Below are 24,760 nucleotides of genomic sequence, written 5' to 3' on the forward strand. Positions count from 1 at the left end.
GTCCAAAAGGTTTCTTTCTACGCAACTAAAAGTCTTAATGTGGTAACTAAGTGATCGAAAACTCTAAGCCTTGGCTATAGTGTACAGATGAGATGGAGGTCATTTTTGTGTCTGGTATTGTTTTTCTTTCCCAAAATAAAATCAGACTCAAAACAAAAGAGAAAGAAAAATGTTCTGGTCATATGATCTGAAAACAACCTGCACTTCTAAGAAGCTTTTGTGTGACTATGCAAATTTGGATGTGGTGATAGGTTTATATTCCGTTCTGATGATTAAATTTCTCTCAGGAAGAACACGGTGTTCAGGAGAATGTGTTTAGTGTTATAGTCACGCCACTGTCTAATCAGTTCATCCATGGGCAAATTCCTGTTCTGTCATCAGAAGCTTCCTTAACTTAAAAAACAAAACAAAACAAAACAGTTTAATCAAATTAAAGTATAGGAGTTTGGTTTGTGTTGTCCATTTATGGTGTTCCCTCGTCTGTCATTGGATTTCAAAGTCCCCCTAATAATTTGCTTTGTTCGTCAAACCGATAAAGCCTTGAAATTTCCCATTGTATGGACTTTGCATGTTGTATATCGTAAGGGACTCTTTATAGAGGACATTCACAAATATCCCTGGTTAGTTAGTATTAAGCAAACAGTTTAATATTTAATTATATTGAATGAAGATGTATTGTATCTCTAGTGCTCAGCTTCACTTGTGATGGTTGTTTTAGGAGCCTGATGAGCAGGAGGCCCTTGATGAGCAGGACACTTCTCCTCCAGAGGACACTGCTCTGTACCCTCACTCTCCAGGCACAAAGTTTCAACAGGTACTGAGCTTCAGTCACGCAAACCGCATGCTACTCTAAGATCTCTCTTAAACCATATCCTGTATTTGTGAAAGGTGCATTCCAAAGACTTTCATAAACTTTCTTCACTGCAAACCCATGTTGTACTGGAACCTCGCATTAAAAAAAGTGGGGCTCTGAGTTCCTGATTTGAAAGTTTGTTGTAATGGGTAAAGATTTTAACGTTTTAGATGCTTTTGGAAAAAGTCTCTTATACTCAAGGCTGCATTTATTTGATCAAATACAGCGCAAATATTATAATTTAAAGTAACTCTTATAAAAAATGTATACACGATTTAACTTTCGATCAATTTAATGCATCTTTGCTGAATAAAAAGTATTTTTCAAGAATGAAAGTTTGTTGAACATACATTTGAACAGCAGTTTATTTGGATTCGTTTGTATTTTACTTGGTTTTCGCTGACTAATGGCTTTCATGTTTACCCCAGTTGGGAGTGTTTGTGCTTTTTGATTGTGGACTGCAAATAATATATATATATTTTTTTATTATTACTCTGAATATATTGCTCAAGTCACTTTTAAATGCACATCAGTTGTTATATAGCTGCACATCTCCAAGTCGGAGTAAACCATAAATATAAATTCTTCTGATTGTCCTGTAATAATTAGATTGTTCTTGCGTCTTTTCAGCAGAATAACCTCCCGCATACGCAGCCGTACACTGGCCCCGCAGCACAGCACGTCAACAACCCTCAGCGTCCAGGCCCACGAGCACAAGAGAACTGGGAGCCCCCTGAGGAGGTGCCGACCAGCCAGACTAAAGACTAACAAGATGTTGTCACACTGTCCTCCATCTGAGTTCTCCAGTGAGATACTCGAATCCAGAGCAAGGCCAGGCCCCACCATGCTGCTCTACTCCAGAGCCCGTGTAACCAGAACATTCAGCTTCCCTCAATTTCTAACCCTGGAGTGGAGTCTCTTCACCGTCTGCTCTGCGGTATTAACTGTCAAAAGTGTAACTTGCAGTGGACTGTGCATATTGTTTGTAATAATAAAACGGGCCTGTCGCTCTTGTCTCATGACAGAGGTGTACATACTATGTTAATGTTTTGACTGTTCAAAAGCAACAGCGTGTGTGGTGCTGTTGGGAGACTGCAGATTTATGAAAATAGAAAAACAACAAAAAAAGAAGCAAATACAACAGTGAAAGACAAAAAAAATCCCCGTTTTATCCCATGCTCAGTAGTAAGGTTTGGGCCGTTTGGGTCATTCTGCTTTTGATCATACATTATATTCATGTCAAAGCTTAACCGGCTGTGGCACCTCGTGAGCAAGAGTTGGCCATAGTTTGTGATCGATGGGACGGTTGGGTTATGATCTTGACATTTAGTTCATGTGAATTGGGTGATGCAACTTTATTCTGGAAATTCCTATTGCCTTTTTTCTTTTCTTTTTTCTGGTAATTCAATAATTTGAAAGCTCCAGCTGACACGCTGTAACATCTTAGCATGGCTTCACATCAAACTAGTATAGCTATTTTTTTATTTTTTTTCTCCACGGCGATTTGGAAGAGCCCTTTTGTTGGTCCCCTCCTCCATATGCTCTTCTAGATTTGATGTTTTGGAAGCAATGTAAGAAGTGGCTTTACAATTGCACACGTTTCCTCTGATAAATATTTGGCTGTCGCTTTTCTTGGTGGGATAAATGCTTAGGTTTTGATGATAAGAATTTTAGAAAGAGAAAATATATGCAACAGTTTATGCCAGGATGCCTGGAACATTAGTGGACAGAACTCGTTTTGCTTATTTGTCTTGACCTTTGCGTCAGACAAATGACCTCCTGGCAATTTAGTGGGTCGCCTGATTCATGATCCCGGTTCGCATTCGTGTACTCGAAAAGAGCCTCGGTTTGGGGATTCTTCATTTTAAGGAGAGTGAACGTAAAAGCAGGGTTGTACCATAAAATAACTGCTGGTTAGTCATGTTGCAACTTCAGTTAGTAAAGTCTCTTGGATTAAAGGAGTAAACATCAGTAGATACTGTATGTATTTAATTGGTAACTTGAATGCTTTTTTTTTTTCTTGGATTTTGTTGGAAAAAATACCAAATACTCCTGCAAATGAAAATATTCTGCCCATCATATATTTAAATATTTTGCTGTTTTATTTTATAGAATTTATTTTGTTGTATTTCACTAAAAGAAAAATAGAATTTGATTTAAGAGGAACATTTTTGTCCTTGTGTTATTTTTAAAGATTATTGACTGTACAGAGTTCTTCGCCCTGTTTCTTGCCGACTTTTGTTTTGGCCATGATGTGACGTTGAATTCTGAAGCCACAGTCACAATGTTGACTTTCACTTTGTGAGGTTTTTGTGCACAGAAATATTAGAAAAAAGCATTGCGCCATTCAAGAATAAAGAAAAGAAATCGGGAAAATGTCTTGTCTGTTATTGTGAAGATTCAAAGCTGCGAGATGTTTTGTATTGATTGTTTCAAGTACATTATAATCACTGTAGAGTGCACAGCTCCTATTTGCACAAAAATGAAAAATGTAATTGCAACCATGTGTGTTGGTGGGTTAGTATTATATTTTAAATTGCCTTTATAATAGTCCATAGAATATTGACAGGCAACACTTTTATGTGACCCTGGAACACAAAACCAGTTATAAGGGTACATTTTTCAACATTGAGATGTATACATCTAAAAGCTGAATAAATAAACTTTCCATTGATGTATGGTTGGGATAGGACATTATTTGGCTGAGATATATCTATTTGAATATCTGGAATCTGAGGGTGCAAAAAAAAAAAAAAATCCAAACATTGAGAAAATTGCCTTTAAAGCGGTCTAAATAAAGTCCTTGGCAATGCATATTACTAATCAAAAATTAATTTTTAATATATTTACAGTAGAAAATGTACAAAAAAATCTTCATGGAACATGATTTTTGCTTAATATCCTAATGATTTCTGGCATAAAAGAAAAATTGACAATTTTGACCCATAGAATGTATTGTTGGCTATTGCTACAAATATACCCATGCTACTCATGACTGGTTTTGTGGTCCAGGGTCACATATTTCAAGCCACCCAAATGATTTGGAATGTCAATAATATGCTTATAAACCTTTTAAGTGTTGGTCTTGCTCATTTTAAACCAGTTTGCACTGCTATTCCAAAACCATATTCTTCTTTTTAAGCTAGTTTTAATTTTCAGTCTCTGATTGGAAAAGACACAGCAACAAATAAAATCCATTAAACCCACATGAACACATTTTCTAAGTTGAATTATGATAAAGGCTTTTTGCTTAAAACTGTTTATCTCTTGGATTTAATATTTAATCACATTTACGTTTAAACCCAATGTTTGCGCACAAAAACATGTTAACATCCAGATAAACACTGGAATCAACAGATTCCTGAGAACACTCTTAAATTGTTCTTCCTGTTGGGTAGGTTGCAGAGTTTGCCTGCCACCTGCCACTCTTAACCAGCTTTAATAACACACGAAAGGGCAATCTTAATATGTGCAGGGTGAGAACTGTTTTCAGCATAGATAAAGCTAGTCTGGGAAGACTTAAGACTGAGCTCAAGACTGTGGATTGCTTGAAAACAATAACATTAAAAATTTGTCTTGCTGCCCAGACATGGATATGACTCACAGAAGGTAATGTATTTTTATAAATCAAAGTTAAGTTCTTGTCATTACTAGTTATATACTCCGTATCGAAGACTTGTGTAACATTCCATACCCTTGTTTTAATGTTCCCACACATTTGTCACATATAATTAGACAGGAATGATATAAAAGGTTCTATATTTTTGTGTACTATCAGTTTCCAGCTGATCAGAGAATACTAGAACAATTTGATACTTCAATATTAATTTAATATTTTACTATACTTTAAAATAATGTAATATTTTAAAAGACCTTTTCAGATCTGTATATCACTTTAAAATTAAATTTTTCCTGACAGTAGAAACTCTTTATGATGGAACCCTTGTAACTTCTAAAATTATAATTACAAATGTAAAGTTAAAAGCAAGCACTATGTGCCTTTCTAATACTTTTTTTTTTGGCAATTTGATTAAACGGTGTTTGTTTTAATGCTTTTGATGTTGTGCAGTGTTCCTAAAAAACAGTAAGTAACTCGCAACAACTGAAAAAGGCATCAAGAGGCAAATGAAATTTGTTGGGACACATTTTATTATGAAGATGCACATTAGTTTTCCTTGTCCTGGACGGTCTTTGTTCCACGCAGTCTGCCAGTACGACGGGCAGCAATGAGACCGACCTTGCGTCCAGCGGGTGCGTCCCTCCTGATTGTTGAGGGCTTGCCAATATGCTGATGGTTACCACCACCGAAGGGATGCTCAACAGGCTGGAGAACAAACAGCACAGGTCAGATTTAAAACCAGCATTTAGGCAACAAATCAGAATCTGTAATTACCTGGAATAACAAATAAATAAAAATGAAGTTTGCTTACGTTCATAGCCACACCACGGACACGAGGCCAGCAGTTCCTCTTGGCCTTGTACTTGTGGTATGCACGTCCTGCCTTCAGGATGGGTTTGTCAATACGACCACCACCAGCAACAACACCTTCATTAAGAAACAATAGACAAAAGTTTATATTTAAGACTTGGAGATTCAAAATTGAATGCCCATATACCCCCTATAGCAGGGATTCCCAAACTTTGAATTGAACCTCTTTGACATTTCAAAGTACAACCTGAGATTTAGGTGGTTCATATTTTAACATCCGTCATTTCACTTTTCAATGTTTTTAATCATTTAAAAAATTAAATAACATTTTTTGTTATTAGCTCTTCACAAACCACTTCAAGTTTGAGAAATGCTGTGCTATAAAATAAATCCACAAATTATATACTCAGAACCGTATGATCACACAGCATATTTCAATGGAGATTCAACGACAAGCACCACAAAGAAAATTGTTCTTTTATGAAAAACAAAAGGAAAAAGTGAAAATCAATTAAATCTGACTTATAACCATGCAATGCAAGAAACACAATAGGTTATTAACCAAAAACTTCTTTATCACCTAAAACCTTCATGTTTGCTTACCAACAACAGCTCTGTTTGCAGAAGAGATGACCTTTTTGGATCCAGATGGAAGCTTGACTCTGGATTTCTTGGTTTCAGGGTTATGGGAGATGACTGTGGCGTAGTTTCCGGATGCACGAGCCAGTTTGCCTCTATCTCCGGGCTTCTCCTCCAGACAGCAGACAATGGTACCCTCAGGCATGGTGCCAACGGGGAGCACATTGCCAATGTTCAGCTGGGCTATAACGGTCCAATCACTTTGATCAGCATGTGCACATAAGGCCAGATGTTTGTTTGACCAATTCTCAACTTAAAATGCATTACCTTTCTTGCCACAGTAGATAAATTGCCCAGTGTGGATGCCTTCAGCTGCAATGAACAGCTCTGTCCTCTTCTTGAAGCGGTATGGGTCACGGAACACCACCTTTGCCAGGGGAGCTCCACGGCCAGGGTCGTGAATGATGTCCTAGAGGAAAAAAACCAGCATTTTTTTCTTTGCAACTTCCCTATTCAGAGATCTTCTCATTTATTTCACAATGTTACCTTCACAATCCCCTTGATGTAGCCATGGCGTTCAGCGAAATCAATATGACGGAGTTTAGCAGCACCTTTTCTGTGCTTGACATGGGCTTTGAAGACGGAGCCCGCACCTTTTCTCTGACCCCTGATCACACGTCCCATTGCGGCCTTTAGAAATAAGCAATAACACGTTTAAGAAGACATTTCAATGCTATATTTACATAGAGGCAGAAGGAATAAAGTCATTGAGATTGGGAATAACATTAAGTTAACTCATCGTTTAACACACTGACAGCCACTACAATGAATTCAGAAATTACTTTCAAATAGCTAGTAGTGAACAGTATCCCACACGAAACGCACGATTAAAAACAGTGCTTAATAATATGCTGGTTAAATGTATTAAACTAGTTCAGTTGAAATAAACTCTTTAATTACCGAAGCTCTAGGCCACAACCTGACCGCGGATACACCATCACTTCTATTATAAATATCACATTCAGTTTCAACACTAAGAGACCCGAGAGAGGACAGATATGTCCTTAAGTATTATGTTCACATTACACGGCATGTTGTATACGTGGATGGTGAACTTTACAGGGGGATTGTAATCAGATTGAGCAGAGAGACAGAAGATTGTTTCTCATACCTAAACTCCGTTGACGGAAAGAGGAAGTAAAAAGGAACGATGGGGATTTTCTTCCGGAGAAATGGGCGGGGAAGATGGGGGTCAAGTACCCGGATGTCTGTTCCATAGACATGTCGCTCCTCGGCTGAACATTTGTTTTATTTGAGAACAGAGCACCAATCAAAATTAAAATAAACTAAGAACGAAAAACGAGAAAAAATAAAGATAATTAATTACATAGGATCTTCTATAGATTAAATTTCTGCAATATACTAAACAGTTTTCTTCCAGTTTTACATTTTAGCAATCTTACAGATTTACAGTACATCCAAAATTCCTTTTGAAAAACAGAAAACAATGGCTTTGTTTTAAGGCACTTACATTTATGAATATAATATTTGCCCAAAATGAGAATAATATTCAGTATAAATTGAGCAAATGCATCTTCCATTAATAAACCAAACATTATATAATTATTAGAAAATTGAGAAGACAGCTTGATTGAAATTTAAGCCGCTCAAATGTATCATACTACTACAGTCGTTTCAATATCAACATCACAAAAGGTACAATTATTGTGATAAATATTAAATCTATATCTAAGAAACTCTAAAGATGGATAGATATCAATAAAAAATTTAAAATGTAGGCCCCTACTTGCTTCGCCCTGAGCAGGGCTGTCCAAACTCGGTCCTGGAGGGCCTGTGTCCTGCAGAGTTTAGCTCCAACTTTCCTCAACACACCTGCCTGGAAGTTTCTAGTATGCCTAGTAAGAGCTTGATTAGCTGCTTCGGGTGTGTTTAATTAGGGTTGGAGCTAAACTCTGCAGGACACCGGCCCTCCAGGACCGAGTTTGGACAGCCCTGCCCTAGAGGCTGAACATGGGAACCGTCTGAAATTAAAGCAACGAGCGTTTTATCTTACACTGGTGACACAAGCATTGTTGTTATTTAATATAGTATTACCTTCTTCATGGTGTATGTACCATCATAACTATAATAACAAGCAAATGTTTATATAAAAGGTACTATAAAAAGACACCATGAGGAGGCAGCATCAGCTCAAGTCTTTTGCAGCCTTGTAGCATTGGTCAAAATGGATAAAATTGTTGTCTATTGTTTAAAAATGTGCTATTGTATATTTTCAGGTTGTTTTCTGTTTTATTAAACATGCAGTCTTTTATCTAAAGAAGGCTCTCACACGCACACTAGTCTGTTTAATTTGTCCACTAACAATTAGCCTACAGTTAATGTGCATCACATAATTCCTACCATTTCAATCAGTCATATTCAGAAATCTATAATAAATGCATGATAAATAAGTTCACAATGAAAATCTTAAAAGTGGGACTTTAAAGTACTATAAATTGGAAAACGGATATTCTGTGTAAATGCATTGAACTAAAATGGCTAAATCGTTGTCTATGGTCTAAAATCACGCCATTGCATATTGTGCTATTTTGTGCTTCAAAACATGTATCTCTGTTATGAACAAAAAGCTCTCACACTCTCAGGCCCGGTTTCATAGACAGGGCTTAGCCTAAACCAGGATTAGGCCATAGTTTAATTAAGACATTTAAGTCATTTTTATAAACGTGCCTTAGAAAAAACATTACTGGTGTGCATCTTGAGACAAAACAAAAAAGGCACTGATATATTTTAAGATCAGTCAGTGCAAGTTTCTTTCATTTGAAACAGCCAAGACTTACATTTTAGTCTAGGACTAGGCTTAAGCCTTGTCTGTGATGTAATTTGTCCATTACGTGTATCACAAAATTCTTGTCATTTATCAAGTCAGTGTCAAATTTTAATTCTGTTTATTACCATTTTATTAATTTCATAGATAGCATTTTATGCATCCTAAATATACACAGTGTTTCTACCATTTTCCACCTGTTCACGAGTTATATATGTACATTTATATATATATATATATATATATATATAAAGCATTTGAAATGAATGATAAACACGTGATAAATAAGCGAATAAAAATCAATGAGGACATAAAAGTGCCATCCAGAAGAAAGAAACGTTCTTCAGTACAAAAGTGGAAGATTATCAAAGCTCAGAACCCAGAGTCTCGCCACATCTCGCGATATTTCGGTCTCCGTGACGTCTTTCCTCCGTTCGCTGATCCAATGGCATTTAGCCTGAAGACAGCAACCACATACACAGCATACACAGCCCTCGCGAAAGAAACTTCACATTTCGGGATTTATTTTGCCAATATAAGGGCTGAAGGGGGATAACGTACACGTAAACATTTCCTTCTTTTTTCCCTACGGTGGTCTTGGCACAAAAAGCCCTTGGAGAAGGACAGGACTACAAAAAGAGCAAGTGACGTCGTTATAAAAGGAGACTTGCCTGACGACAAAGAAACAGCTTCACAGAATTAAAGGAGTAATCCTCACTTATTCTCTTTAGTTATGAGTCATGTGGTCGTCGACGGTTCACACGGTCTAGACCAGCAGGTAGGCTGTGAAAATGTGTTTTAAAACGCGAGCTCTGAAATTGCTTTGATCGTTTGGCTTTGACACGCAGGCTACGTCGGAAAACCTAGCGAGCTGCCTTTATAGACAACATTCGTAGCGTTGCTTCAAAGATGCTGTCAAGGAAGGCACCTCGGTAACGTTAGGTGTTGAGACACAGCCGCAGTTCCTCGTGTTGTAATCGTTCCCTTCGTTAAAGATATCAAATTCAAGAGATATGACCACAATTATGTTCTCTTGTCCACATTTGGAGTTTAAAGTGATGTTTGATAACTTTAACTTACACAGCCGACGCATTTAACGTTAGTTTAGTTTATTTTCCGCATTTCGGCCACCGGCTTACCAGAGACAACATCAGCATTAAACTTTTTTTTTTTCAGTCATCGTAACACTAAATATAGTTTATATTTGATATGTAAAAGCTTTAGTATAGTTCGTCTGTTTAGAAATACTGTTAAACGCATGGCGTCGGACATTTGAGTCTGCGGCCTATTGTACCATGCAGCCTTTAAATTGGATAAGATTGAATAATGTTATGAATAACAGCCTGATGATGGGTTTATGTATTAAGCAATTTCTAGACTATTCATCATATGACCAATTCGAATTGTTTTTTGCTTTCATGACCATAGACTTGGGCCACAAAGGCTTGCCAAACATTTGTGGCAGGCGTTTTGAAATTTGATTAACCAATTTAATGCCAACGGCAACATTTGTGACCAAATGTTAGTTTAAAGGCCCTAAAAGTGTTTTTGTATTTTATACAGTTGTCAACTATAAGTGACCGCAGAGACTGTCTTAATTTCATGTGGAATTTGTACATAGCTGATGTAAACAGTCACGTGACCAGAGCTGTTTAATTATACTCTACCCTCCTGAAAGATGATGTTCGTGACAAAGCATTTTAAAACTTTCAAAATGGAGACAGTTATGTAATTGGCTACATATAAAGTTTAAATTTGTAACGATTTGTCAGCGGTCACAACTGTCATTGTTTACTCCACCCTAATGTTGTTGTAAACTTGTTTGACTGTCTTCAATGGAACACACAAGCTGTAAGGCAGATGTTTTAATTTATTTTCAAGAAAAAAAAAAGATTGAGGCTAAACATCTCATGCATAACATTTGAAAAAAATAGTCATACATGTTTGGACTTCCTCTCTCTCATACTGTTTTCTGTTTACACTGTGTGGCATGCATATATTTGTAGCTGGTAGTTTGCTAATTGTGGCCCACTTTGCTCTTTCTGTCTTTCAGCTTGCTGTTTTAGACTTGAACTCAGCTGATGGACAGGGTGCTGGCTCTGGTCGTAAGTGATTTATCTCATTTGGTGCTTTTATCACATTCAGATTGAATGCCTGCAAATCATAAACATCCTCCACATAGTTATTTTGTTTTGTTTTTGCACTCTTTTTTTGAAGTTTAAAGTGCACATTTTAAATGCAAGTTTATAAAAAGAAAAAAAGTGTTTATTTTCTTTCAGGGTGTTACATTCCTCCTCATTTGAGAAACAAAGAGGCATCAAAAAATGGTATGTTTACTTTACAAACAGTGGATAAAATTAGAAATTGTTTTATAAAATGGGAAATTTGCAGATGCATGCAAATTTGGCAAATATTTAGGATTTGAATTATGAGTTTTGGCCTTTTGAGTTGCTGTAAAAAAATTTGGATGGACGCTTTTAAGATTTTCTTGGATGTCTATGATTCCATAACTGTCATGTGAAAATACATCTTGACAGACAAAAGCACTTAACCGGTTTTCAGGGTTGTTTGTTTTTGGGGGTTTTTAATCACTACAAAACCTGGATTATTGTGACTATTTAAAAACAAAAACAAAACAAAAAACACATTCCCATTTCAACTGACATGAGCCATTCCATTTCATCACTTAAGAATGATCACTGGATCTATCTTAAAATCAATGCTTTATTGTCAATTGAGTTTTTTCTGCACTTTGACTTCATGTTTTTTCACAGCAGGAAATGCTTATTCCTCTGGTAGACAGAGCGGTTATTCAGTGGCACCAGTACAGAGCTGTAAGTCTTGGTCAGGTTCTTCTGAAGGTGCTTTGCTTCCAAGATGCATGAAAAATTAATTCTATGCCTTCAGAGCCAGTACTTTGGGGCCAGACGTTTAAAGTCAGTTCACAGTGTTGAGTGAACCTCACACTTTATGAAACTGAAGGAGCCATTTCTGTGTCCACAAAGCTTTAGTGGCTTTGTCCGACTGCTCCCTGTGATTATCCGGCAGCTGCGGTTGCTTGCATTTCTCTCCTTCTCTTTTCTAATTGGCTCTCTAAATGTGAACAAATAGGAAAGAGACTTGTATGCAATAGCATGCACGCACACACTCCTTTGAATGCTTTTAAGTATTTCGCCATCATCTGACAATGTGAAACTGTTCCTCAAGTTTCTCCCAAACAGTATCCTCAGAGTTGGCACCCTGAGGGAAACCAAAGACACAGGCATAACTATCCAACTGGATGGAATGACTTTAGGACCGGTAACTATTCTAAACGACCTGATTTGCTCTTGCGCTCCTCCGTTGTGAAGGAATGATTGCCTTTTAAGTGCCCTGTGCCTCTGCTTAGGTTCCCAGAGGTATCCATCCCAAGAGCTCTCATTTTATCACACCTACACTAGTGGCTGGCCAGACAGATGCGGTATATCTTTATGCATGTGACTTCTGCATCGTCCCTCTGTTCTGCTGTCTGCCCTCTGTGACACCACTGCATTTTAACTAGACCCTTGAGCTGAAGTTTGTGGACTTTGCTCGAGACATATTCTAATGCTACATGTCAATAGCATGCTTAATCTTGTGGGGGTTTTATTAAATACTAAGTGATGCATATGTTAATAGCTTTAACTACACCACTACATAATTTGTTCACTCTAATTAGCAAGATCAGCAGATCTGAGCTTTGACGTTTTGCTGCTTCCACGTCAATTGTTTGGTTTCATACTTGCCAAGAGACACCATGTCCAACTCCTGATGCGTTTTTTTTCTCAAGTTCAAGTTTGTTGAGAGACTATGTAGGCGAATATTTACTTAAGGGATTGTTTGCTGTTTACTTTGACTTCAATTGCATTTACTGCCTGCCACAGTTGTTATTTTTGATGATTCCTCATCGTATGTTTGACAGTATGCCTTGGCTTTCTGATTAGCAAGTAGGTCAGCAGTGATTGCTCTTTTAAAGTAAGTTTGGAAAGCTAATGTTTGGTTGTGGGGTATAACCACATCTGAGGAAGTCATATGTAAGTTATTTGTTTTTGGCCTGTCTTTGTTCACTGGAGTAATGAAGAGTGGGTATGCATATGCATGAGCGCAGTCCAGGCTAATTTCTGTGTGTGTGTGTGTGTGTGTGTGTGTGTATCACTTGCAGCCTCTCCTGCGCGTACCGACAGCAGTGTAGCCACCGATGGAAACGAGGACGCAGCCAGTGTTATCAGCTGGGCTGATCGCTGTGGTAAATTTGAGCATCAGACTGTGGCATGGCTTGCCCTGCTTTAGGTGGTTTTCGGACAGAAAATGATCACCCGTTTAAATGGTGATTCATCTGAATAGGCTCTAGTGTTTGTAAGATTTTCCTCTGTGTGTCACAACCTTGTTTGATAAAGTACATTGCTCTATAAACGATCACATGATGTGATTTTTGGAGTGTGTGCTCTTTGTTCCTTGAATTGAATTGTTCTCAGAAAGGAATAGTTGGGTGAGTCACTGGGATGGTTGAACAGGTTTTTTTAACATGGTTTTGTAAACCCTAGGAGTGCCAGTTTTGCCCAAAGATGCCCATTGTTCTTTCTGTGTTCTTGATCTGTTTTTTTTTTTTTTTTTAAAACAGTGCCATTAACCTGTTTGTCTGGTTCACTCAACTCACTTGAATTGTTCTATTTGTTGCCGTAGGAGCAAATTGCTTACTGGCTTTGTCACACCTGCCACTCACTCAACCTTCACTGAAACCAGTCTTAGCTTTGAGCTAAGTTGTAAATTAGAACCATTTCCTCAATATCCTGACGTTCTTTACCTGTCTGTCCCTTTTTGAAAGATTCTCCAGGATGGGATGGCGGTCATAGCAATGGTTTTGTTAATGGGTACCATGACGGTCGTATGAATGGGACTGCAAACTTTGGCCGTGGACCTCCTCGTAATGACAGAGGTGGACGTGGTGGCTTTCGTGGAAATAGGAACGGAGGTTCCTTCAACCAGCCAATGTATAATGCAGGTGAGAGTTTTAAAAGTCTTAGAAATTATAGAAAAGTGATTTGTTTTGCAAGTTGTACATGTTTTAATCATGTAACATGATGAAATTACAGGTTATGGCAGTTATGAGAACAAAGATGGAGGCTGGAATGCTGTGGTGAACAGAGATGCTTACACTAGCTTTGGTGGGCGTTCTGACAGAGGGAAGTCTGCCTTCTTCAGTGATAGAGGAGCTGGCTCAAGAGGAAGGTGAGGAAGAGTGCAGTATTATAAAAAAGTTATGATACCATTGAAATTTCACAGATTTTCAACACCTATTTTAATAATACAGCAAAATCTAATACTAACCTAACTATTGGAAGTAAAAGGTTCTCAATCTCCCAAATGTGTACATTCACTTAAGACTGTTAATGAAGCTTCACGGCAAGATGGGTATTTCAGTGTTTAAGCTCAAAAAGCCACCAAAACATGCTTCGATAAGTGAATCCAATTACCTCTACTGGTTGACAAAGTTCTTCTGGTTCATCATTTCTGTTTTATGTGTTTTGGTGGCTAAATTGCCACATGTTATGGATGTAAATGATGCCTCAAATTGTGTGGTTTGAGTTATGCACTACTTTTCTAAACAATAAGGTGATTTAAATAAGCCTGTTAATGCAGTTTGTTCAGAAGTAATAGGTCCTGAAAAAATTGAGTGTTCATGGTGTTGTGCTGCTGTGTTTTTATTAAAAACAAATGTTTCTTTGCAGGTATGAGCGTGGAGGCTTTGGAGGAGGAACAGGAGGGAACAGTCGATGGGTTGAAGAATCCAGAGATGAAGAGGACTGGTCAAAGCCACTGTCCCCCAACGAGCGTCTGGAACAGTAAGTGTCTGTCCTGTCTCCTTAGTCCATCTGTCTCTGTGATTTAAGCCATTGTTTTGTCCTGTCTCCCTCTCCAAATGTCAGAGAGCTGTTCTCTGGGAGCAACACGGGGATTAACTTTGAGAAGTATGATGACATTCCTGTGGAGGCCACTGGAACAAACAGTCCTGGTCATATTGAGAGTGTAAGCCTTATAATCATGGTACCTTGTTGAATCAAGTGGCAAAACAAATAAAGTGGTGGAGGGCTGCTGAAGAAACTGGTGGATGATGGTTTCTATTTGTCTTTTCAGTTCCAGGATGTGGACATGGGCGAGATAATTATGAGCAACATCAATCTGACCCGCTACACACGGCCTACTCCTGTTCAAAAGTATGCAATCCCCATCATCAAGGCCAAGAGGGACCTGATGGCCTGTGCTCAAACAGGTGGGCCATTAGACAGTGGACCACTGTGCCTGTCTACCGGGAGATAAATGGTCTAAAATTGCATGCCAGTTGAACTGTAATGGCAAACTATATTTGCAATTATGTGATAAAGTAAAACTAGGATACCTTTTTTTTTCTTTTTTTTTTTTTTTTTTTTTGTACAGCTTGACAGTGCCAATAGCTTTAGCTGAATTTAGTAGAAACTGGGGTGGTGATGGCGCAGTGGATAAGACACATGCCTTTGGTGTGAGAGACCTGGGTTCGAATCCACTGTGAGACACCAATGTGTCCCAGAGCAAGACACTTAACCCCCAGTTGCTCCAGAGGCGTGTGACCTCTGACATGTATAGCAATTGTAAGTCGCTTTGGATAAAAGCGTCAGCTAAATGAATAAATGATGCTGCATTATGTTGTGGGTCATTTACATAATGTAAACATTGACCCGCTGATTAAGTAAATGCTTTTCTGATCGACTTGAGTAAAATGAGTAGCTGTGAGCCCAAGTTTATGCCAAGAGTTCAGTGACCGATCCTTGAACACAGATTTCAAAATGTACCCCTTCCACTTCCTGTCTCAGCAGGGAGGGCTTTGTCAGAATAAACCAGATTATTGACTAGGTTGAATGAGCAAAGTCTGGCTTTGGCTGTCCCATGAGGATGAAACTGCAGTGTGCAGCAGTGAAGAGCAATGTGCTTCATCGTGTGTGTGCTTCGTTCTCTCAGGCTCGGGGAAGACTGCAGCCTTCCTGCTTCCTGTGCTTAGTCAGATATACACTGATGGACCTGGAGAGGCACTGCAGGCCACCAAAGCCAGCACCCAGGTTACTATACATCTCTTTTTTTTTTTTTTTTTTTTGTCTCCAGAAGTTGTGCATGGAGTCTGGTGACGGCATGAGTTCTGCTTCTGTCATGAAAATATTTTGTTTTGGTCTTTCTCAAGCAGGAGAATGGGAAGTATGTCCGTCGTAAGCAGTATCCCATGTCTCTGGTTCTGGCTCCAACCAGAGAACTTGCTCTTCAAATTTATGATGAGTCCAGAAAGGTATGTTTCTGGTAAACCAGCTACAGATTAGCAAAAGTTGGTTTAAATTAAGCTCGTCTCAACTAATTTTGTTGTCATCTTCTGCAGTTCTCTTACCGCTCCAGAGTGCGCCCATGTGTGGTGTACGGCGGCGCAGATATAGGGCAGCAGATCCGTGATTTGGAAAGAGGCTGTCACCTGCTAGTGGCCACACCGGGTCGTCTGGTAGACATGATGGAGCGGGGCAAGATTGGCCTAGACTACTGCAAGTAAGTGAATCTAGTGGCAGAGACATTGTAGGTTTTCGTTGACCTCAAATACGTCTTAGTTTAGAAGAATGACTTTATACATTCTGTGTAGATATCTGGTGTTAGATGAGGCAGACCGAATGCTCGATATGGGTTTTGAACCCCAGATCAGACGTATCGTGGAGCAGGACACCATGCCTCCTAAAGGTGCTCGCCAGACCATGATGTTCAGCGCCACCTTCCCAAAAGAGATCCAGGTATGCATATATGCATACACCAGCGAGAGTCACTATGAATTTTAAATAACATTTTTGATTGCAATAAAGAACTGCATCCGTACCTTTATATTTAAGATTTTGGCCCGTGACTTTCTGGAGGAGTACATCTTCCTGGCTGTGGGCCGTGTGGGCTCCACCTCAGAGAATATCACCCAGAAGGTGGTTTGGGTGGAAGAGAATGACAAGCGCTCCTTCCTCCTTGACCTGCTCAATGCAACAGGTAAATCACCTTCCCTTGGCCACTGTTTACAATCATCAGATCCTTGATAGCTTGTTGCAGGAAAAACTGATTTGGTCAACTCAGTGTGACGATATGTGGGAGTATAGATTTTATTGTATTGTAGCACTATATTTTAAAACTAATACTATAAATAGTAGGGATGTGTATCTCCATAACTGAGGCCAATGCTATACACATCTCGATGTATAGTCAGCGATAAGATGCATAAAAGATTCATATGAAGCAGTTACCGATTCGATTCACCCTAGTACAATGCAGTGTGATCCAATTTCAATTTGATACAACACAATGCAATGGAAAAAATATATAATGCCATGCAATTCAATATGGTAAAGATAGTTTGCATTTATTTCTTCAGACAGACCGAAAATCATAAATTAACTTAAATGCCTTCTGACTTATGACGCCTCGGTCTCCGTAGTGTTGTGGTATGTCATAATCACGTAGCAGAAGTGATGAGAATGCTTGAGAAACAGTTTAGAGAGGAGAAATCAATCTACACACAAAATATTGGTCACAAATTATTGGCCACTTTCTAAATGATAAAAGTATAACACATCTATTAATTATTGTTTATATATAATATATAAATAAAATGAATGAATCAGCTTTTACCAATTCAAATGTTTTAAACGATTCAAATGCCTACTTGTATCTGATGCACGCTTTTTTTTTTTTTTAAATCAATACATCACATTGTTAACTTTTAAGCTGATGCACCAATGTGAATCGTTAAATCTTACTATCCCTAATAAATAGTGGTATGGGAATTTCTTTTTTTTATGGCTTCAATAATTTCATTTGCTCTTAAATAGCATTTTTCTTTACAAATATAAATACTTTTAAAAGCATCTTAAATTGCAATCATTTTTAAATGTGACACTAAAGAGTTAAAGACTGACTCACCGTTGTGCTAGTAAACATGTAGAAACATGACCGAAGACTTGGTGAAGCTCTCTTGTATATCCATAGCAACACCGTACTGAGACACCCATGCTTTCAGATAAGTCTCATTGGTCAGTGTTACCATGCCAACATTATCTAAGCAAAGACTGTAGCAGAAGGCTGTGATTTAGTTGCTTAAAGTGAGGAAATTAATTCACGTAGTGGGACATATTAATAGCAGTGTGTTCTACAGTTTCATGCCGTCATGCCAAAACTTGGCTATGGTAAAGAAGCTGTTGTTAATATTGCATTGAATGCAGATAATTAAGCTTATAAATGTATTTCTTAATTTGCAAGATGCTTTTATTCATAGTGACTTATTCTTGCCTTTTGTAGGCAAGGATTCTCTCACACTGGTGTTTGTGGAGACTAAGAAGGGTGCTGATGCTCTTGAGGACTTCCTCTACCGTGAAGGCTATGCCTGCACCAGTATCCATGGTGACCGCTCTCAGCGCGATCGTGAGGAAGCGCTCCACCAGTTCCGTTCTGGGCGCTGCCCTATCATGGTTGCCACTGCTGTGAGTCGAGTTTGTGAGTTCACTGGAAGCCTGTGGTTTTCCTCAAGCTTATTTATCGGATTGTGTTTTTGTCTTGATAGGTGGCTGCACGTGGCCTTGACATCTCCAACGTGAAACACGTGATCAATTTTGACTTACCTAGTGACATTGAGGAGTACGTCCACCGCATCGGTCGTACAGGTCGTGTAGGAAATCTTGGTGAGAATCTCTGTCGTTTTCTGAAATATCTTGCATTTCTCGTTTTTGCCACAAACTCTGTTTGAGATAATGATTTATTTTCAGGACTGGCCACATCTTTCTATAATGATAAGAACAGCAACATCACTAAAGATCTGCTGGACATCTTGGTGGAGGCCAAACAGGAGGTGCCTTCCTGGCTTGAGAACCTAGCCTACGAGCACCAGCACAAGAGCACCAACCGCGGACGCCCCAAGAGGTACGGAAACATCCAAGCTCTCCAGATCTCCCCAGAGGGTTTGTGTATTTTCCAGGTTCATGACGTTACGTTTCTTCTGCAGATTCTCTGGTGGCTTTGGGGCCAGGGATTACCGCCAGATGGCTGGGGGCGGCAACGCTTTCTGCAACCGTGGTGCTCGCAACACTGGAGGCCATGGAGGCAACAGAGGTTTTGGAGGCAATAAGGGTTAGTTTAACTTGAAAACCCATCTTATGATTTGCCACTCTAATAATAATGTTCAATTAGTTAACTTTAATTTAACATGTAACCTGAATGAATAATCTAACAATAAACAATATTATTCATCAGTTTAAACGAGTCATGAACTGATGGATCAAAATTCCCTTGATCTTTTGACATAAGAGGTCATTGTACTATAAAATCTCTATGTACTATTGTAGTGTCAGAGCTCAAAACTTTCTTGTGAGTCTAGCCTATAAACTTATATTTAAGCAGAGGTGAGTAGAGTACCCAAAAACTGTACTCAAGTAAAAGTACTTATAGAAATATTTAGTCTGAATATTTACTTCAGTAGTTTTTTTTATCCAATACTTTTTACTTACTCAAGTAGTTAGTTATTTTGGATCATATACTGTATAACTGTAGTCTATTTTTTTTTATTTGGATATATAGAGATTTTTGTGTGAAAAATATACAGTGGTGTGAAAAAGTGTTGGCCCCCTTCCTGATTTTAAATTTTTTTTGCATGTCTGCCACACTTTAATGTTTCAGATCTTCAAAAAAAATGTAAATATTAATCAAAGATAACACAAGTAAATGCTTCATGCAGTTTTTGAATGAAGTTTTTTTTTTATTATTATTATGAAGGGAAAACAAAATCCAAACCCACATGGCCCTGTGTGAAAAACTGTTAATGAAACATTAACGTGAGACAAACATGCAAAAAAAAAAAAAAAATCAGGAAGGGGGCCAACACTTTTTCACACCACTGTATATACACGCACAGCCGTTTTTTAAAATAATTTTATGCTTTTTAAATGTAATTTATTTCAGTGATGCAAATCAGAATTGTCATCAGCCTTTTTCGCCAGTCTTCAGTGTCATAATCCTTCAGAAATCATTCCTATATGTTGATTTATCAATGCTGTGCTTTTTAGCTTTCTGTTCCTCAAAGAATCCTGAACAAAATGTCACAGGTTACAAAAAAATATTAAGCAGCAAAACTGTTTCCAACACTGATAATAAATCTATTTATTAGAATATGACTGAGTAACAGCTGATGAAAATTCTGATTTGCATCACTGAAATAAATTACATTTTAAAGTGTGTGTGTATATAAATAAAACCTCTGACATGGCGAAGATTGAAAACTCCTCACATGACTGCTACAAAATCTGAATAACAAAACGCATGCATATGACGGATCTTCTTCTGTCTGTTCTGCAAAATGTAAACAAATGTAGCCTATATTTCTGCAAGCGTAAATATTTTGAAAATATCAATATTAATTGTGTCTAGGCATTCCTCCTGGAACAGGTCACGCGCCGCTGCGCAGAGCTAACACTGGTTTGGCGGGTATTCATTTCATACTCTGTGACAGCTTATTTAATGTATAAATTATACATTGTATTTAATGTATAAGGTACATGTACAACAAACTGGTAATGTCATATTGGTATCGTGTACTGTAATCGAATCTATACCTGTGGAACCGTAGACGGCACCCACGGTGTTCATCTAATAAAGATCTTCATAGCTAGCAAACAATAGCCTTTGCAGATTTACTTTCAATTGGCTGTTGATACAAAGCCACATCTTCAGCGCTCGTGATGTTACAACTCTGAGTGAGAACCACTTCAGACAACTCGGCGCGTGTGGCAGGGAACTGAGCGATTCATTCAAACTGATTCACGAACCTATTCACGGGTTAGCTAACTGGAACAGAATTGACTCAAAAGAATGAATCATTCACGAATGGGCATCGCTCATTGCCCAGAGAAAAGTAGACTGCGTGTTTGGAATAAATTGAAGCATTTTTAACTTGTAATGCATTATAAAGTAACGAGAGGAGCGTCGCCCACAGTAACAAAGTAAAAGTACCGTTTTTTTTACACTAAAAATGTACTTGAGTAAGAATAAAAGTACCCATCTTTAAATATACTGTAAAAGTATTAGTTACCCAAAACATTTACTCAAATACAGAGTTGGGTTGTAACAGGTTACATTTACTTAAGTCAATCTGCCAAAACGACAGGTTGAGGAATGTGCCACTTTATGACGTAATAGTATGGCTAAACACCGCTGAAGATCAACACCTGCTGCTACATCACTGTCTGTTTAGCCCCACCCACCGATTCACTCACGTAGGTAAATGACGAGCGGCAAATGCAGGTCTATGCAGAAACCAAACTCAAAAACAGAACAGAAAATAGCCTAATACTTCTAAATTGTGGTGATTTTTTTTTTTTTTTTTTTTTTTTTTTTTTTTTTTTTTTTTATGTAAAAATCTTGATAACATTATAAGTGGACCTCAGAGAACAGTACAAAAAAATAATAATAAAAAAGGCAGTTCATGGCCTCTAATTCTATTGTAAAGTGTTACTGAGTCAGTGGACAGTCCTGAATTTGTTGTCTGTTTTAGGTGGTTTTGGGAGTTTCGGTGGTGACAGCTACGGGGGAACCTATGGAAACTATGGAGGAAACTACGCCCAGGTGGACTGGTGGGGCAACTAAATATATGTTTGCCAAACTAGCCGAATGGAAACCACATGTTATCATAGCCAGACTCTACCCCCTGTGTAGCTTTATGAACTCGGTACATTACACGCTGTGATTCTCTGCCCACATTCTAAAGGGAGCTGATCTGTGGCAAAACCGGAGCAGAATAACAAGGATGCCCACTTGTGTGTTTGATCTATTACAGCACCTAGGTTTATGACTTTTTCTTTAAGAGGATCATTTGTATGTGAAATGTACTGTGCCTTTTTGAATATAGACCGGAATTTACTTTTGTTAATTTAATCGAGTGAACTTGGCCAAGAGCTTAATTTTTTTAGTGTTATTTTTTTGCTGAAGGCATTCGAAAGCTTGTACTTAATCAAACCTTGGCAAATACTGGGATAACGTGACTCGGAGAGTCGCTGTTCCATTTGAACTTCAAATTATCGCTGATATCACGAAGCCAACAATACAAGCCACAAAGTAAAACGCATCACAGGCGCTTTGCAGAACCGCTCTGTGAAGCATCTGTGTCTCGAGGGACAAATCGGTCTGACTGACTTTTGTTTTGCTCACTCTATCCAGGAGAGACACCTCTTTAGGGATATGGTTGTCTTGAAAAGGCCATTCCAGTTGTGATATTCATGACGAAATATTGGAAACACTCAGTGTTTGAAAATTCAAAATGCTGGAACTTCTTACTCCACTAATTGACTTGACAGTGTTGTGGCAGCTAGTAAGAACTACATGCTAGCCACTCTAAGTGGGCAGCATTTTGTTAACTACTACTTATCTTTCTCGAAATATTTAGAGAAGCAGATGCCATTTATTGAAAAACTCCAAGGTTTTTTGATAAAATGTTTCTTTACAAATGTCAGCAAAACAAAAAATGCCTGCCATCCTGAAAGTGAAGTTCAAATGGCTACAAACGGACCACAGAACCAAAGCGGCCGTGCCTTAGCCTCATGACCGCTTTGGTCACATACGCATGCTAGTGTTTTGTTTTTTGGTCAAGGAGAGAAGACTAATGAATTGTTGCAGGCTTTCTTTTAATACAAACGTCCTCTCTTTTCAAGCTGCGCAGCAGGCATGGCTCCCTTTTTCGTAGGTAGAGGCAGCGCGCGCAAGTTCATTTTGAGGCACTGGCGGATCCAAACCGGGAGTTTGTTTTGCGTTGGGCCTGACGTGAGGCCACCATTTTAGCTTGTGTATCGAGTCCCGCTGTTCTGTGCGAGGCCGGACACCAGGAATACGAATGCTGTCAGCTCCTGAAATTCATCAGGTTAGATGTGAACTTAAACCACTGGCCGAGGAGCCAGTTTTCTGCTTCGGACGGAAGCAGTCGAGTGGAGGAGAAATAAGGCATTTATCGTAAGTGCAATAGATTTTCTTCTCAAGTGAGTTGTGCCTTGACTTTCTTTTTTTGTTTTTTAAATGATGAATTCAAGCAGATGCACTGACAGTATTGAGAACTTCAAGTTGAATGGTGCTACTTTAGTTAGGTCTAGGCCCGTGTACGTTGTGCCCATCGAGTTTTACAAAGTTCTTTTATTGCACATTTCAAGTTTTATATATATAGTACGTGTCTTGAGTGCATGTCCTCAAGCTTCCAAATATTGTGTCAGGAGACCGGAGATATGCAGCTTGTTTACAAAAGGGGAAGGGTTCTCACTATTTACCAGGACTTATTTGGGACCAGGGCGATCAGCAGTGGGGAATTTAGCTATTTGCACACAGATTTCTAGATTCTACTTTTGCTGCTAGTTTTGTGCAATTTATTAAGCATTTTTTGAGAAATATTTATTTTTATAAGCCTCAAAGTGATTCTTTGAAAGTTTCAAGTAACTTGACCAAAAGACAATACCTGAACACTGGCACTTGAATGTTGAATGTCACCTGTATGCGTGGAAAATTTCTGTATTTCGGGGTAGCGTGAGCTTTTTAATGTTTCAGACGTAATGACTCGGTCAGTTTCCACAGCTGTTAAAGGCCTAACGGCAACACGTTGCTATGGAATTACCAATTGGCTCTCAAAATTGGAAATGGGGGTGGGGGGGACATGCCAAGGTTTGGATTCAAAAGTCATTAAAAAAAAAAAAAAAAAAAAAAAAAAAAAACCTGAAGTATCAGTGCAAAAAGTGTCCAGATTCTCCAAATGTGTGCTTTTTTTCTGTCCTACAGATTGGCATTTGTTCTGTTGAAGTTTTGTTTCTGTCAATGTCTGGCACATGGCAACCTTGAACATGTGGTTGATCTCTATTGTATTTACATATACGGCGACTCTGGTATTAGTCCGCTCAGGAGAGCAAGCATCCACGCTAGCAATAAGTCTTAACGTGTATTGGAAACACTGAAATCACATCCCCTGCCCTCCATTCAGATGGAAATAGGAGAATAGTTGGCTCCCTGAGAGGACACCAGAGCTCCTTTAGATTTAGGATTTGCTTTGTCGTAGCTTCTAGGCTCTGCACTGCATGAGATGACTCGGCTGTGCATTTATTGTATGATTTTACCAAAATAAAAGTTTCTGATGCAACTTCCTTACAATCAAGCATGGTTTCTTAAGTGTTTGATGCAGCAGAAATTCAGTCGAACGTTTGTAACGCCTGTTCTTAATGTGATCTAAACTCCGTGGAGTTGTTTGTTTAGTTGATGCCAGTTTGTTTACAAAATAGAAACTTTCTTTACTTGGTCTCCCTTGTCTTATTTCCTCTGCTTACAGTGGGTGACGCTGCATTTGCTCGTAACTGCTGAATAATTGAAACTATTTTTATTTCTGCTATCAAAGTGGTAACAGGCTAGTAGTAAAGGAGTGAAAATTGCCAGGCTGTATAAAACAATGTAAGATTACTCCAATTATTAAATGAAGCATTCTTCCTAAAATGGTAGGTTGTAGTTGCAGCGTGTCAAATGCTTCAGGGTAAACTGTGCCAGTGGCTCAACTCATGTCAAAACTTCACATTAAAATGAAATTGAAACAACTGGTTCTTTGGAGTGTTTTAATTTTTACTGTCAAATATTCTAAATCTTGCATGTGGTGTTTATGCATATTTTTAAGGAAATGGGAATATAAAGTAAAATCAGATTTGGACATTGATAATTTTGACACTAATGAAGCCTGATGACTCCTATTAAAAGAAAGAATTGAATTCTGTTTTTCAACTGAAAAGTGACCCCACTGTTCCTAGCATGAAATCCAGGTGGTAGGAAGGTCTCTAATGAAAGGTGTTAACATGCTTGCAGATGTTTCCTGAGACGTTTACATTGTTACAGTATCTCATGGCCACCGGTTTATGCAAGGAGATTGCAGCCTGTAATCTGTATGTACTATTGAGGCCTGGCGGGTCATTTCTACTCTTTGATTTCAGAGTACTGCTTT

At 38.5% G+C, this 24,760-nt stretch overlaps 3 protein-coding genes and 1 long non-coding RNA gene across 18 annotated transcripts in view; 3 read left to right on the plus strand and 1 right to left on the minus strand.

Moving 5' to 3' along the window:
* Positions 1 to 3,225, plus strand: part of LOC306877220 (ubiquitin carboxyl-terminal hydrolase 9X-like) — a 42,269-nt gene extending 39,044 nt beyond the window's left edge. For 3 of the 6 annotated variants that reach the window (XM_079428845.1, XM_079428846.1, XM_079428849.1), the window contains 2 exons: positions 719 to 814; positions 1,484 to 3,225. In XM_079428845.1, the coding sequence (XP_079284971.1) occupies positions 719 to 814; positions 1,484 to 1,621 (234 nt within the window). In that variant the 3' untranslated portion in view covers positions 1,622 to 3,225. The remainder of the gene's footprint in view (positions 1 to 718; positions 815 to 1,483) is intronic. The other 3 variants (XM_079428847.1, XM_079428850.1, XM_079428848.1) reach the window with 2 other exon arrangements.
* Positions 1 to 24,760, plus strand: part of LOC306877285 — a 159,080-nt gene that overhangs the window by 46,343 nt on the left and 87,977 nt on the right. The gene's annotated exons all lie outside the window — the stretch shown is intronic.
* Positions 4,982 to 7,124, minus strand: LOC306876991 (large ribosomal subunit protein uL2-like). The gene is made up of 6 exons (XM_079428493.1): positions 7,033 to 7,124; positions 6,408 to 6,551; positions 6,189 to 6,330; positions 5,886 to 6,104; positions 5,284 to 5,399; positions 4,982 to 5,177 (listed from the first exon to the last, which is right to left on the minus strand). The coding sequence occupies exons 2-6, from the start codon at positions 6,543 to 6,545 to the stop codon at positions 5,019 to 5,021; spliced, it is 774 nt and encodes a 257-aa protein (XP_079284619.1). The 5' UTR covers positions 6,546 to 6,551; positions 7,033 to 7,124; the 3' UTR covers positions 4,982 to 5,018.
* LOC306876740 (putative ATP-dependent RNA helicase an3) lies at positions 9,154 to 24,356 on the plus strand (the record flags this gene model as incomplete). Of its 10 annotated transcripts, none has more annotated exons than XM_079428110.1 (21): positions 9,154 to 9,484; positions 10,760 to 10,811; positions 10,986 to 11,033; positions 11,481 to 11,540; positions 11,914 to 12,006; positions 12,095 to 12,166; positions 13,550 to 13,726; positions 13,818 to 13,953; positions 14,454 to 14,567; positions 14,652 to 14,751; positions 14,860 to 14,995; positions 15,718 to 15,815; positions 15,935 to 16,036; positions 16,124 to 16,284; positions 16,376 to 16,520; positions 16,617 to 16,761; positions 18,064 to 18,245; positions 18,326 to 18,443; positions 18,528 to 18,681; positions 18,764 to 18,888; positions 21,305 to 24,344. In XM_079428110.1, exons 1-21 carry the CDS (start codon positions 9,440 to 9,442, stop codon positions 21,394 to 21,396), a joined length of 2,355 nt encoding a protein of 784 aa, XP_079284236.1. In that variant the 5' UTR covers positions 9,154 to 9,439. The 10 variants fall into 10 exon arrangements, with proteins under 10 accessions (XP_079284236.1, XP_079284238.1, XP_079284240.1 ...); XM_079428112.1 differs by having other exon boundaries at positions 15,938 to 16,036; XM_079428114.1 differs by lacking the exons at positions 11,914 to 12,006; positions 12,095 to 12,166.

Source organism: Barbus barbus (genome assembly GCF_936440315.1).
Source record: "Barbus barbus genome assembly, chromosome: 11".
NCBI classification, from domain to species: Eukaryota; Metazoa; Chordata; class Actinopteri; order Cypriniformes; family Cyprinidae; genus Barbus; species Barbus barbus.